General features: G+C 38.3%; 1 protein-coding gene and 1 pseudogene across 3 annotated transcripts; both read left to right on the top strand.

Moving 5' to 3' along the window:
• LOC143857955 (uncharacterized) lies at positions 1–11,079 on the top strand. Of its 3 annotated transcripts, XR_013238818.1 has the most exons (5): positions 1–312; positions 419–525; positions 657–708; positions 969–1,044; positions 10,768–11,079. XR_013238818.1 is itself a non-coding variant. In XM_077368522.1 (2 exons), exon 1 carries the CDS (start codon positions 4,035–4,037, stop codon positions 6,795–6,797), a length of 2,763 nt encoding a protein of 920 aa, XP_077224637.1. In that variant the 5' UTR covers positions 3,859–4,034; the 3' UTR covers positions 6,798–7,148; positions 10,768–11,079. The 3 variants fall into 3 exon arrangements, 1 of the variants encoding a protein (XP_077224637.1); XR_013238819.1 differs by lacking the exons at positions 1–312; positions 419–525; positions 657–708; positions 969–1,044 and adding an exon at positions 3,823–4,101; XM_077368522.1 differs by lacking the exons at positions 1–312; positions 419–525; positions 657–708; positions 969–1,044 and adding an exon at positions 3,859–7,148.
• A 2,279-nt stretch (positions 11,080–13,358) lies between these two features.
• Positions 13,359–15,111, top strand: LOC143857875 (putative UDP-rhamnose:rhamnosyltransferase 1 pseudogene; annotated as a pseudogene).
• Positions 15,112–15,546: the final 435 nt, after the last annotated feature.

Genomic DNA, 15,546 nt, shown 5'->3' with positions numbered 1-15,546 from the left:
TCTCCTATTAAAAGCTATTAAATCTCCTATTATATATCTCTCTCTAATGCAATTAAATCTCCTATAATATCTCTCCCTCTCCTTCCCCTCTTGAATGGCGTTTTTTTTTCATACGTGGAATTTCATAAATTCGAATTTTCTTCCCTATTTCATTCACCAATCGATACAAACCCTTTCGATTTCTAGCAATAAATCTGCACTTTCCATCCCATTAAATAAATACAAAAAAAAATGATGTTTCTTCCTTATTCTCTGTACCAATCAATACATCCTTTCCATTTCTGGCAATAGCTCTGTACTTAGGCTTCTATGGTAATGGAAGTTCCTTTTCACCTTTCCCAAACCATTGTTTCATCTCCTCTTTCTCCAACAAGAGATACTCATCACTTAATTTTTACAAGCTGGTTCTTCCTTGCAGATTTACAACCTTCCACATCCAACGTCAATCGTTCGTCATCTCACAACAACACCCACCTATGACAGTTTAGAATCTTGCAACTGTTGTTTGGTGTCTAAATCTGATTTGTGAGTGTACAGGTTTAGTTTTTGTATCTTTCAGTTGTTTTTTTTGCTTGGTCTGTATAACTGATGTCTGTTGTTTTTTTAATACCCAAATTTCAGATGGGTTCTAACTCATATAATTGTGTGCTTCTCAGGTTTTATGGTTTATGGTTTATGGTTTATGGATTTTGAATAGAAATCGAAAGGGTATGGCTGTTTTAATTTAGAGTTTATTTTCTTCTCCTATATTTAAAATCATAAAGATGTCTATCAAGCAGGTGAACATTTTATTCTTTTCATAGCTAAACATTTAAGCTACCAAGCATGTGAACTTTTTAATATTTTTTTGGGCTTTATAATGTTAAATTTCATTTGTTTTAGATAAATTTGCAACTGTACATTATTTTTTCATAGAATTGCTCTCTGTCCTATAACTTTCTGAAACCTATCTTCCTTCTATGTCAAAGCTGTCCTGTAGGCTGCTCACAGGGAGAGAAATTTGGGTGCTATAAGGGAGTTACTTCCGTATTCCATAAGCCATGGGTGAGAACATATTATACTACTATTGGTTGTTTAAGAATTAATTTGTGTCTAAAAACAAGCATTGGAAACATACGGACTAAATATTCCATATACATTTATGGGTTATTTTGTCATGTTAAGAATCACATGTTCTCCATTTTTTCAATTTGAGACGACAAACCTGAATTGCACATCAATAAATCCGCAAGTAGATTTTCCTCTATATTTCTGAAGTTTAAGTTTGTCTATCCTTCGCCTCCATTCATCTCTGGATTTAAGCTTCATAATTATGCTTATATATGTATTTTGTTATTTATTGAATTATTTCTAATTTTATTTTTTGTGTGTTAGTACACAACCCAGAAGTAAGATCAGTAATATGGTCATTGAGGCTACAATAATGGCATATTCATTTCTCTTTTGTGTTTTTCTCATTTCATGCTATTCAGTGTTTTATAGGGAACTGATTTCTGCACTCTAATGTTTTGATAAAAGGCGCTCCAATTTTTATCGTGTAGTATTTAAAGGGCTGTCAGAGGAATATTAAGGTTTTCAAAAAGCTCTTAAAGACCTTTTAAATACTACATGACAAACAAGCGGAATACATGTTTATCAAAACAATGGAGTGTTGAAATCATTTCCCTATTTTATATTATGGGTCATTTTTGTGTTTAATGAATAATAATTACAATTTTTTATTTTGTTATTTTGTTCTAAAGATTGTTAGAACTCGCATTACTAGACCAAATTCATATTTCCTTCACTTGCTCTTAACAGGAAGTACTTTTTTTTCTAAACCGATTTCTTCCTAGCCTTTCTTCTATACCTTATTTTCACCATTTTTCCTAACAGGAAGTACTTTTATCGTGTGGCACCCGTTCTATACACGCAACTTCTATGTATAACCCCTTTTAAGAGAAATGATATTATACACGCAACTTCTGTGTATAGCACCGAAATTTCATCAGTTTATGTTTGAAAAGGAATTCTACAACTTCCTTATTTCTCTCCATATCAACCAATTAAATCTCCTATAATCTCTCCATCTTTATTAGTTACCTTTTAAAGAGAAAGCAATCCCTCTTTCCACCGTCTACTTTGAAAAGGATTTCTACAACTTCTTTATTTCTCTCCATAGCAACCAATTAAATCTAGGACCAATTACCAATGGGGGACAAACATTAGGCAGAATTATCAACTGGACCCAGGCTTTTCAGAAATTACCAATGGGGGACAAAATTTGTCTTGTCAGTAAAAGTTGGACGAAAATACCCTTTGCCATATAAAACACGTTTTGACTTTGAAAGGGGGTTTTCAAGTCTCTACGATTGGGGTTATTAGGTATCAAAATGGGGTTACCAATTTCAGAATGGGGTTATCCAGTATAAAAAATGGGGTTACTAATTTCCGAATTGGGTGATCAAGTCCTTGAAAATTGGCCAAGGATACTAGAGTTTTGGAAGGGGGTTTTCAAGTATCTGGGATTGGGGTTATCTAGTATAAAAATGGGGTTACCAATTTCTGAATGGGCTTATCAAGTCCTTGAAAATTGGCCGAGGGTACTGGAGTTTTGGAATGGGGTTTTCAAATCTCTAGGATTGGGGTTATCAAGTATCAAAATGGGGTTACCAATTTCCAAATGGGCATATCAAGTCCCTAAAAATTGGCGGAGGGCACTAGAGTTTTGGAAAGGGGTTTTCAAGGGACTTGATAAGCCCATTCTGAAATTGGTAACCCTATTTTGATACCTAATAACCCCAATCGTAGAGACTTGAAAACCCCCTTCCAAAGTCAAAACGTGTTTTATATGCCAAAGGGTATTTTCGTCCAGCTTTTACTGACAAGACAGATTTTGTCCCCCATTGGTAATTTCTGAAAAGCCTGGGTCCAGTTGATAATTCTGCCTAATGTTTGTCCCCCATTGGTAATTGGTCCTTAAATCTACTATAATCTCTCTCCCTCTTTTTTAGTTAAGTTCTAAAGAGTTTTATGTAAGTAAACAATAAACATGGGTTGAAAAGCTGGACAGGCTAATATTGTAATAGGAAAATTTACACTGGGCTATAAAGAAAAAATAAATGCTCTTTATGTAAAACCAACAAATACCAATCCAATATGCAAATAATCTGGATAATAATTTTCTCTTTCTGTTTTCGTTTTGTTTTAATTTTAGCAGTTTCTTTTCTTCTTCTTTTTTTTTAAAGAGAAAAGCGTTGGTGCGCTCAAGCGCACGCCTAGATGATGCACTCAAGTTGTTTAAAACGTTTCCTATTGCACTAAATGTTTGGTCGCACATATAGGAACCAATAGGAAGCGTTTTAACAACTTGAGCGCACCGTTTTGGACGCACGCGCACCAACACCATCTAGAATAAAATCATCCAGTGGGCCCTGCGGCTAATACCTAGCCCCTAGTGGCCTCTAGAACTAGAACATTTTTCCTATTAGGCCCACAAATTTCCGTACGTGAGCTCACAGCTGTGCATCTTAAACACTCATCAGGCGGGCCTCATCACCAATGGTTAGTTTATGGGCCCAAAAATTGCCTCCCCCACCCTACAGTACTAAATAAACTAATGATTAACAAAGGCCCCTAATACTTGCACTACCATGTGTTGGTGATAATTGTACCAACACATCTTGTCCTCTATGATTTAAAAAGCTCTCATAAACAACCTAAAAAAGAAAAGACAAGCTAAATCTGTGCAATTATCAAAACATGGTAGTCCCAATATCAGTACCATTAACAAGTTACAACTAAAGTTTACATCAATTGGACGGATAGGATCGAGTTCTAGCACAGGTAGAATTTTGGGTCCGAAACCCACAAGATGAACGGTCCAGATCATCTCAAAATATAACAACCCCGAAACACTTGTTTCATCATCTCTTCTTCACCTCCGGCCATTCATCCCACGCCCCCGGCGTACTTTAGCAAATCCCTTCCACCATCTCCACTAAATAAGCCTCCATCTATTCCCATTCTCTCTACCCTTCTCCAAAATCACATTCATGCATGGGTTCCTCACCACCGTCCGATTCCACACGATGAGAAGATCGACGGCCATTATCAAACCAGGTAACTCCCTCCTTTTCACCTCTCTCAATCTCCAACCCTCCTCAAAACCCCAAACCCTAACCGTAACCCTAGAATCTGATCCTTCTCATATACCCTCCCATCTCCTCACAATCCTCTCTAACCCTAACTGGCAAAAAAACCCTACTCTCAAAACCCTCTCCCAAACCTTAACCCCTCTACAGATTTCCCATCTCTTAAATCTCCCCATAAACCCTAAAACTGCCCTAGATTTCTTCAATTGGATCGCTCAACGGCCCGGATTCCGCCACAACCCTAAATCCTACTTCTCCTTATTAATTATTCTTATTCGTGCTCGATTTCTTAGCATTGCTGAAAAAATCAGAATTTCAATGATAAAATCATGTGTTTCCAAAGAAGAAATGTGTTTTGTTTTGGGTGAAGTTCGAAAAATGAATAGAAATGATAGTGGAGATGGTAAATTTAAACTTACTCTTAGATGTTATAACACATTGTTAATGGCGTTAGCGAGATTTATGATGATTGATGAGATGAAAAGTGTTTATTTAGAGATTTTGAATCATAAGATTATGCCTAATATTTATACTTATAATACGATGATTAATGCGTATTGTAAAGGAGGGAAGATTCTCGAGGCGGAATTGTATTTGAGTTTTATAATTCGAGATGGTTTGAGTCCAGATACGTTTACGTATACCTCGTTTATGTTAGGATATTGTAGGAGTAATGATTTAGATGGTGCTTTTAGGGTTTTTTCGATGATGCCGTTAAAGGGTTGTAGAAGGAATGAGGTTTCATACACTGTGCTTATTCATGGGTTTTGTGAAAGCGGGCGGGTGGATGAAGCTTTTGCATTGTTTTCTCAGATGGGTGAGGATAATTGTCGCCCAACTGTTCGTACTTATACAGTTCTTATTGATGCACTTTGTGGATTGGGTCGGAGATGCGAAGCATTTGCTTTGTTTAGGGAGATGCTGGAGAAGGGGTGTGAGCCGAATGTTCATACTTATACCGTGCTTATTGATAGCTTGTGTAAAGAGAACAAGCTTGAGGATGCGAGTAAGATGTTGAATGAGTTGTGGGGGAAAGGTTTGGTGCCCAATGTGGTTACTTACAATGCTTTGATTCATGGGTATTGCAAGGAGATGAAAATGGATGCTGCTTTTGCTGTTTTGGAGTTGATGGAATCAAATGGGTGTAAGCCGAATGCTCGTTCTTATAATGAGTTGATATGTGGAGTTTGTAAGGAGAGGAAGGTTCATAAGGCGATGGGGATGCTAAGTAAAATGTTAGAGAGTGGTTTATCGCCGAGTCTGGTTACGTATAACACTTTGATTCATGGACAGTGTAAGGAGGGTCATATAGATACTGCTTTTAGGTTGCTTGATTTGATGAGTGGAAATGGTTTGATCGCCGACCAGTGGACTTACTCTATGTTAATAGATGCCCTTTGCAAACATGGAAGGATTGAAGAAGCTCATTCTCTCTTTAATTCTTTTGAAGAGAAAGGAATAAAGGCAAATGAAGTCATTTATACTGCATTGATTGATGGGAATTGCAAGGTGGGAAATATTAATAGAGCTCATGAGCTGCTTGAAAAAATGGTTGATGAAGGTTGTGTTCCAAACTCTTATACCTACAATGTAATGATAGATTATTTGTGCAGAGAAAGGAAAATGAATGAGGCATCGGCATTACTTGATAAGATGGTGGAGAGAGGAGTGGAGCCCACGGTTGTCACTTATACAATTCTCATTGATGAGTTGTTGAAAGGAGTTGACTCAGAACATGCTTATAGAGTTTTTGAACAAATGATTTCTTCGGGATGTCGGCCTGATGTTTGTACATATACTGCATTTATTCGTGCATATTGCAGTGAAGGAAAGTTGAAAGAAGCGGAGAATGTGATGGTTAAAATGAGTACTGAAGGAGTTTACCCAGATTTGGTGACTTTTAACACATTGATAGATGGGTGTGGAAATTTGGGATTGATTGATAGTGCTTTTGCTGCATTGAAACACATGGTTGATGCTGGATGCAAGCCTAATCATCAGACTTATTCTATCTTAATCAAACACCTCCTCTATGAAAAGGGAGTCACTGGACCAAGCGGTGAGATGAGTGTCGATTCATTTTCAAATGGTGCCTCTCTAGTTAATGTTGATGCGTGGAAGGTAGTAGAGATAGAGACTGTATATAAGCTCTTGGAGGAAATGATTAAGCATGATTGCACACCTAATATCAACACTTATGAAGCCCTCATGGCGGGATTCTGCAAAGAGGCGCGGTTGGAAGAAGCACAACTCTTGGTCTGTCATATGAATGAAAGAGGAGTATCTCTCAACGAGGATATCTACACCTCCCTTGTCAATTGTTGTTGTAAATTGGGAGCATATGGAGAAGCATTGGAGTTGTTGGATACAATGGCCAAATGTGGTCTCTTACTGCATTTGGTATCATACAAGCTACTTATTTGTGGGCTTTGCGATGAAGGAAACATTGAAATGGCTAAAACAGTTTTCTGCATTTTGCTTCAATGCAGGTACAATAATGATGAAGTAGCATGGAAAATTCTCATTGATGGGTTGCTTGAAAAAGGACATGTTGATATATGCTCTGAGATGTTAGACATCATGGAGGAAAAGGGTTGTCAACCTAGTTCTCAAACATATGATTTGTTGATCAAGGAACTTCCTGATGAAAGGAGTGGGGCATAAAATGATCACTAGAGATTATCTTCATCAATAACATTGTGGTTGCTTGCTATTCCATCATTGGCCGAGTACTAATGCTTTCCCCTTATTTTGAACATGTTGAAGATGGAGATCACGAATGCACTTGCAGTGTATCGACATTCCTTTTGTACGCATTGTATCTTGTACTCATGAGTATCACCTCATTTGATTTATTAAAGGCACATTTGCCAACACTTTAACAACTGGGCAATTACTTCAAGTTATTGGAGCGACATGGTCGGATCCTTGGAGGACCCATGGAGTTACAGAGGTTGGGTTACCGCATTGTACCATATATCTGGTTTTTGACTTTTTTCACTAATTCAACAAGAGGCAAGTGACTCTGTACCTTCTTGATTTATGATTTTTATTTTAAACTTCTACATTTTTTTGTCCCTATAAAAGATATGTCTATTGTAAAAAGACCTAACAATTTTTCGATAATATAACTTTCAAATCTGTATGTGTGTGTCTACACACACACACACATAGGGTTATTGTAAACCGTTCTGTTTCAAATCTACATTTCCATCTACATACACTGGGTTGAATGGTTAATTATTCCAGGAAATACGCGATAATAATTCACAATAAATGCAATCTGAACTGACGTGCATCAACCCAAAATCTGGTTCTTGAATGGATACAATCAAATGATCTGAACTTATAATTTTAGCCCAAATTTTCATGTGAAATCAAACAGTGTACCTCCAATAAACTCACAATTATAATAGATCAAAGCTTACCATATTAACACTGAAAAATTATCCAAAATAATAATAGTAATCTGAGGAAAAAAATGAATGAATGACTGAACTAACCAACCCATAGAAGATAATAATCCATATTTTGTACAATAGAATCGTCAGTATTCACTTATCAATACCTTTCCATAGTTCATTTTGGGCACTGAGATGAGACGTTTCGGTGTTTCGTTTTGAAAAAGACACCCTGACCAAAGATTTTATAAGTTGTTAAAAATTTTAAAAAAATACAAAAATATTATAAATATATCAACCAAATTTAACAAAAATGACATTTTATTACTTCAACATCAAATTTATTGCAATGCATCATTGAAACTAAAAAAAATTATTCGTACAAAATGTCAAGTGCTAAGTACTAACCATACATATTACCCAACAAAAAAAAGAGAATATTGAATAGTTCAAAGTTCTCATATGCCCATGCCGGGTCATTGGATCTAGCGGGAGTGGAACCAATGGATGAGGCTCCTTCGAAAGGTCCCAAACTCATTGTATTCTTTAAATTCAATTAAAATTGGAAAGAAAAACGAAATGCAACAAAAAGAAACCCGAAAGAAGCGAATGAAACCTAAAATGTAGTATGTATAGTGTATACAGGTATGTCTTTTGAATATATAGTTTTCAGGCATACACTTCCAAGTCCCTCATTCATGTAGAACTAGAATCCCTTGGAAGTAGAAAAAACCTCTTTGAAACTAGCACCACCGTCATTTGGAAGTAGAATAATACAAAAAAGAATGCAAATAAACCTAATCTAACAACAGTACATAAATAAAAAGATTCGAAGAGGATAGAATTGTTGAAGAAGTGAAGAAAAGAAAATGAAGGATTTCATGGGCTTTTATAGCTATCTTTTGTTTAGGGAGGTAACCTAACTTCTTAACTTTTAACACCAAATCAGGTGGGAAACAAACAAACTAATGCCAAATAAACTAATAAAATAAAAGAAGTAAAACTACTAATTGGACAAGGTGGCGCACCTCATAGTTGTAAAACTCCCCCGCGTCTGCGTCGGCTCGCCCGAGTCGACTCCCTTTTCCGTTGGCCGCGTTCCGCGTTGCGCCCCATCCGCGTTCCGTATTCCGCGTTCCGCGATTCGCGTTTTGCACTACAGAGTCAATAAAAATTAAAAACTCCTTTGACTCTCCTGAATTATGACCGTGTCAACCGATGACTCGACCAAGTCGTGCTGATCCGACTAGGATTTTCTTCGGCCTCGTTTCGTGCCGCATCCGTGTATTTAAACACTGCCCTATCTTAACACTTTGAGGCTTGTAAGTTTACCCAATTTCCTAACTTTTTTTTGAAAGGTAAAAAACAGACAAACCAAATGGAAAACAAACAGAGTGTCTTTGAGGGACAAAAGAGAGGGTTTTTGCGCTTCCGGCTCTCTCCCTTGCTCCCTAGGTCGATGGAATCCCTAGGGAGGGAGGTGGTCTCTCTCTCTCTCTCTCTCTGTCTCTCTGTCTTTCTCTCTCGTCTTTCCGTCTCTCTCTGATCTCCCTTTTTTATTTTTCTTTCTGATCTCTCCTTCCCTCTCCCTCTCCCTCTCTCTCTTTGGTCTCTCTGATCTATCTCTCTCTTGATGGGCAAGGGAGAAGATGGTGGCCGGATGTTGCCCAGAGATGGGCCGATCTCGCAGGAATTGTAGAGATGGTGGCTGGAGGGGCGGAATGGCCGGATCTAGGCTCGAGAAGGTTGGATTTAATGGTGAAAGGGCCGGATTTGGTTAGGGTTGACAGAGAAAGGGGGTTGGGGAGTCGTCGGAGGCTGTGGAAGGGGCCAAAGTAAGGAAAAGGGTGTCCGGATTCAGGGGAAAAGGAGGAGGTTGGATGTGGAGGTGAGGGACGTTGTGGACGGCGACAATGAGCGGCATGAGTAGCCAGGTAGGGTTAGGGTTTGAAGGAGGAGTAGGAGGAGGAGGGGAGTATTAGGCTTGTTAGGGTTAGGGTTGAAGGGGGAAGGACGAGGAGAGTATTATAGTCTTTAAGGTTACGGTTTAGGGTTAGGGCTTGGAGTATACTTTCGGATGGGATCTGAATGATTTGATTCTAGAGGGGAGGAGGATTCTGATTTTTGGGTTAGTGGAAGTAGGTTTTGGAGAGGATGGTGGAAGGATTTGATATATTTTTAATAGGGAGCCGCCGGTGTTTGGTGGTGGTTCGAGGTGGAGGCCACTGGAGATTGGATGATGATGTTGGGTGGTTGGCTATCGTGCACGGTTAGGGGCGCACAATAGCTCTGGGCCTTTGAGCGGGATTTTTGAAAATCGAATTTGCTAGCTGGATTGTGGTGGAGAAATCGGTGTGACGTGGCAGGTCACGATCTTGACTTGGCGGGCCCCACAAATATGGCACTTTTTGTTGGATTCGATTCAATTGAGGCTATTGGGTAATGTAAGGGGTAATGGGTTTTTCTTTTGGGCCAAGGAGAATGCTCCTGGGCAATTCATACTATGTAAATCTGGTGGGACTACTAGTCCCCATTGTAATTTTGCTGGTATGAATATATTTGTCAATTTTCAAAAAATAAAATAAAAATAAAAATGGAAAACAAACAAACTAGCAAAATTAAAGAAGTAAAACTGCTAATTGGCCTAGCTGGCCCATCTATCTCCATGATAGACGGATACATTACAATGATAGACGGATACAATAGAGGTGTACAAAAAATCAAGTTTAGAGCATTGCAAAAAAAAAAAAGAAGTGAGAAATAAAGGTACTTTATTGGTCATTATTTAATTGGTTGGTTTTATTGGATATCTACTTGTTTATTGGCAAATTATTGTTCTATATCAAGATCCCTATAGTCTTGATCTGTCTTGGTTTGGGTAAATCAAGAGGTGGGAGAGTCGTGGCTATCCATATCCTCCATTTCAAATATGTGCCTAAACGTAAATAAATACCAAGTTTAAGAAGTTATTCAGCACAGTGGCTTGAGCACCTGCACCGCATCTTTAATATTATTGAGAACCACCATAGCTAAAGGAAGATCCCACTATTGTGATTTAGCAGGATTTTGGTGATTTTATCAGCCTTTATGTTGCAACCATTTGGGTTTTAGAAATCTTGAATTGATGTGTAAGGTTGGATAACCAAAAGACAGATTAAATAATTTCTTATTTTGTGAGACTTCTCTGTCCAGTTCTCATCTCTGTAGTTTCTGTAACTTATTGATTTTTGCAGAACTTTGCTGGATCTGTACTCTGGATTCTGAATCAGTCTTCTCAATGAAGCAAAATGAAGGGATTGATTAATGGCTTGAAGAACACAGTTGGAAGAAAGACATATCATCTTCCCCACAATAATACGGAAGATTTCCATTTTTGCTTCTCAAATTTTGTTTTTTGAGAATCTCCTTGATTTCCCCTTCAAATTTCAATTCTATTTATTTATTTTCTTTTTTAGTGTTAAATGCAGAATTGCACCATTGTTACAGTATGATGATGGCTGACTGAGAAGTTTCAAGTTCAATTCTGTTGACATGCTTCAGCTAAATACTGGAACTTTGTACATACTGGCTGTTTGGCAAAAGTAAACCTTCAAAATCTATTGCTTATGAGAAGAGGAAGAGATTTTTAACTCAAAGGCTTTTATATGGTGCTTATACCTTAAAAAGTTACATGTAGGGGAGTAAGATTGTCAATGGGCTAGGCTTCTGTTAGGGCTTACCAAGTTTGTGTACTTGTTTATAGGCTTGAAGGATTTTGCAAAACTATAGCATTTCCCCTCTGCTTCTAATTGCAGATTTGTTTAGAGGCTTGAGCATACGTCATGGCTATTTCCTTTTGTAAACTAAAAGAAAATTATGCCAATTACATTACTCATTTTAGCTTTCATTCCTGGGTCTTTCACTCTGTATTTATCAATGGATTTAGTGGTCGTACTTCTATCTTTAGGGTGCGTTTGGATTGCCGGAAATCAAGAATCGGAATCAGCATCATATTCAGATTCCTATTTGGATTCTCCTTTAAACGGAATGAGAGAAATTATAATTCAAAAAAAGATTCTAATAAAATTATCATTCCAACGGGGGCAGAATCAGAATACCACCACTCGGTCCTCTCACCTCCCTGGCTTGGAAATAGATTATGGCATCCCACCCCCCCCCCCCCCAATTCTGCCCCGCTGTTCCAACCCCTTGATTCTGTTCTTTTTTCTTTAACCAAACAATGGAATTCGGCGGAATTGGAAGCAGATCCTGATTCCAGCACCTAATTCTAGCAATCCAAACACACCCTAAAGAATGTTTAATCCACTCACAGTAGGAATTTGCCAACGTCCATCGCAAAAGGAATTTCGTGGATGCTGTTGCATGTGAGAGCAGCCACACAGACTCACTTTTCAGCGTCTTCGTTCACGAGGTGGATGCTCTCACATGCAACAACCCATCCGCGAAATGCCTTGTGCGATGGACGCTAGCAAATCCCCTCACAGTAAACTTTGTCTAAAGCCTTGATTTTGAAAGGTTTCATTGATTTATTTATGTAGAGAAGCTATTTCAACTTCTATCTGAATCTTTCTAACATCAGACTGTTGGTTTCCTATCCTCAGGCTGTCTTTGTTTCGATTGTAAGAAAAGCATTTGTGACGGAAATTTTTTTCTTAGATTTTTTTTTCTTTCCATGATTTAGATGGAAATGATATGATTACTGTTAATATGGAGGGAATCATTATAAGAGGAATTCTAGACTGAAGGGAGCCCTTGCAAAAAAGAGGTGAAAGGGCTCCCCCATTGGCTGCACATCACCATCATGTTTGACTTTTCAGCCGTTATTAATGCATGATGGTGGTGATGTGTAGCCAATAGGAGAACCCTTTCACCTCTTTTTTGCAAGGGCTCCCTTAAGTTTAGACTTCCTCTCATTTTATAAATTGAAAGTCCATCTAAATAAAAATTAAACAGGATTGATTCAAGTTATCTGTCTTCATGGGTAAAAAAAAAAAAAAAGAGGAAATTTTAGAAATATTTTACCTCCAAACTTTTTCAGAAAATTCCAAACAGGGTCAAATAAAAAAAAAGAAAGAAGGGTATTTATTCTTTTCATATGAAAAAGGTCTTTCCATTAGAAAAATCTGTTCATGTGTAACCAAACAAAGGAAAGTGATGAAAGCTTGAAAAAGGTGGGCCCACATGATAATGAGGTGTAAGATATTTGGAATATTGGACCCACGAATTAAAACATGAGGAAAACTGGAAAAGGGCCCACATGATAATGAGGTGTAAGATATTTGGAATATTGGACCCACGAATTAAAACATGAGGAAAACTGGAAAAGGGTGTCGCACCCACCTCAACTTCATGTGGGGCCCATTATTTTACACCCATGTATGCATTGTAGGGGTGCTATGATGATGTATTTAATTAATTAAGAGAGGAGAGAGAGACTTACCTAAAAAGAAGAGAAATCCGGGAATGGATTCAAGAGAGAGATTTTGTAGGGATTTTTACAGTATCTTTTAACTAAGCGTAATTAAATTATAGAAAAAAACTTAAAAGCTAATTATGGCACAAGACAATGTTATTGGTAATTAAGAAAATTTTGGTTGGTTTCTTGTATATAGGTTTTGATTTAGGGGTTTTTAGTAGTTATCCCTAAAAATTTTGTGTGGTGGAGAAAGAAAGTTCTCACAAATCAATTTAATGAAGAAGAAGTTAGTAATAATAAAGAGAGGCCAACAACACCAAGACTTTTATTGGGTGGGAGCTGGTGGAGTGGGCTTGTTCATATATATATATATATATATATATATATATATATATATATATAGGAAGCAACAACAGGTTCTGTACCTACACAGCTTTGAGTTAGTTTTGACTTAAACATGTCTAAGGATCTTCATGTAGTGATGCTTCCATGGCTGGCCTTTGGTCACATGATCCCATTCCTCCAACTCTCCATAGCATTAGCCAAGTTAGGAATCAAAGTCTCCTTCATTTGCACTCCAAGAAACATTCGAAGGCTCCCCAAAGTCCCTCCAAATTTAGCAACTCTGATAAAACTGGTGGAACTTCCCTTACCTCAGGTCGATGGCCTGCCGAAAGGCGCTGAGGCCACCATTGATGTCTCAATGGAAGATACCCATTTCTTAAAAAAGGCCTATGATCTCTTGCGCTGCCCTGTGGAGCAATTCATTGCCAAGGAATCACCCAACTGGATAGTCCAAGACTCTACTTCTTACTGGACTAAAGACATTGCTAAAGAGATGGGCATCCCAATTGTTCTCTACTCTATTTTCCCTGCTGCTTTTCTAGCTTTCATCGGTCCGGTTGAGTCGATGACCGGAGATGGAAGACGAAAAGCTCGGTCTTCGCCGGAGAGCCTATTATCACCCCCAGATTGGTTCCCTTTCCCATCAACTTTGGCTCTCAGGCCAGATGAGATTAATGGATTATTCTATGGGTTTTTCGCTCCCAATGACCCCAACATGTCTGATGCTGAGAGAGTGTCTTTATCACATCAAGCTTGTGATGTTGTGGCCATAAGGAGCTGCCCTGAGTATGAAGGGGAGTTTATAGATTTACTTGAGAAATTGTATAAGAAACCCGTTATTCCGGTCGGCGTACTTCCTCCGACGGCCACGGCCGGAGGGACAGAAGGTGAATGGGGTGAGATATTCAATTGGCTTGATGGGAAGGAGCTCAAGTCAGTTGTGTATGTTGGGTTTGGGAGTGAGTGTAAATTGAGTAGAGATCAAGTTTATGAGATAGCAAATGGGCTAGAGCTTTCAAATTTGCCATTCTTATGGGCTTTTAGAAGGCCCATATGGGCAATCGACGATCACGATGCTCTGCCATCAGGATTCAAGAGCCGAATCAACGGTCGAGGGATTGTTTGTATGGGTTGGGCCCCACAGTTAGAAATTTTGGCCCACCGGGCCGTACGGGGTTCCTTGATCCACAGTGGTTGGGGGTCCATCATTGAGACCCTCCAACACGGGCACACGCCAGTTCTCTTGCCAATGATCATAGACCAGGGGCTCAATGCGAAGTTTTTGGGCGAGAAGGGTCTTGCCTTAGAAGTACAGAGAAACAAAGATGGGTCATTCACCGGAGATGAGATTGCAAGGTGTCTGAGACAAGCCATGGTTGAAGAAGAAGGACAGAAACTGAGGGCCCATGCTAGAGAAATGAAGGATGTGTTTGGCAATCACAGTTTACAAGAAGCCTATGCAAGAGGGTTTGCTGACTTCCTTAAAGATTACAAGGCAAAATAGTGAATAGAGAGTAGTCATGAATCAAGTGTAACCTTCTCTTTTCTCCCAACTTTTTAAGAGAAGCACTTTCCAAGAACAGTGAATGCCTTGTGTTGATAAGTAGATTTATCTATGTTTAGTTAGGAAATGATTATCCTCACTATGTTTTTTGTACTGTCATTCCTCTCTTTATTTTAATGAAGTTTCTCAAGCACAATCCTAGTGGTGCAACTTGGGTTGGCTCAACCTGAACCGATGGGTTCACCCATACTTAATTACTTTTTACCATAACTAGTCGTAGAATATGTATTTAAAAAAAATCATCTCCCTAGTATGAAACTAACTCTTCTATCCATAGAGATTTTTATATGGTATTGTAGTATTATATGGGATACACAGTTAGAATCATCAGATGGAGTTAAAATTGAGGATCAACAAATCAATGCTTTGGTCTTCCAACAAAGTCTCCACAATGGAAAAATACATGTTATATGATTTATGAACATAGGTGCCATATAATAATAGGTGTATATTGCGCCCGTTCGTAGGTGAGTGTCCTATTTTCCTGTGCCAGTATTAGTGCACTTCGGTGAGATGGTCCAATGGGAGCATTTTTTTTTTATTTTTAGCAAGGGTGCCCTTCAGCTTAGCATTCTTCCTCTTCTTTCAAGAGAGTTGCTAATAAAAGGGTATTTCGTTTGGAAGATAAAGATGAAATCCCACTTTTGTCTTTATTTTCCAAAAGAAATCCCATTTAGGAAGTGTTTT

The sequence above is a fragment of the Tasmannia lanceolata genome, unplaced genomic scaffold (assembly GCF_043159265.1).
Source record: "Tasmannia lanceolata isolate RefF3 unplaced genomic scaffold, GAP_Taslan_0.1 ptg000025l, whole genome shotgun sequence".
In the NCBI taxonomy this organism is placed as follows: domain Eukaryota; kingdom Viridiplantae; phylum Streptophyta; class Magnoliopsida; order Canellales; family Winteraceae; genus Tasmannia; species Tasmannia lanceolata.
The sequence above is the reverse complement of the archived record's forward strand: the minus strand, read 5'-3'. Positions and strand labels throughout refer to the sequence as shown.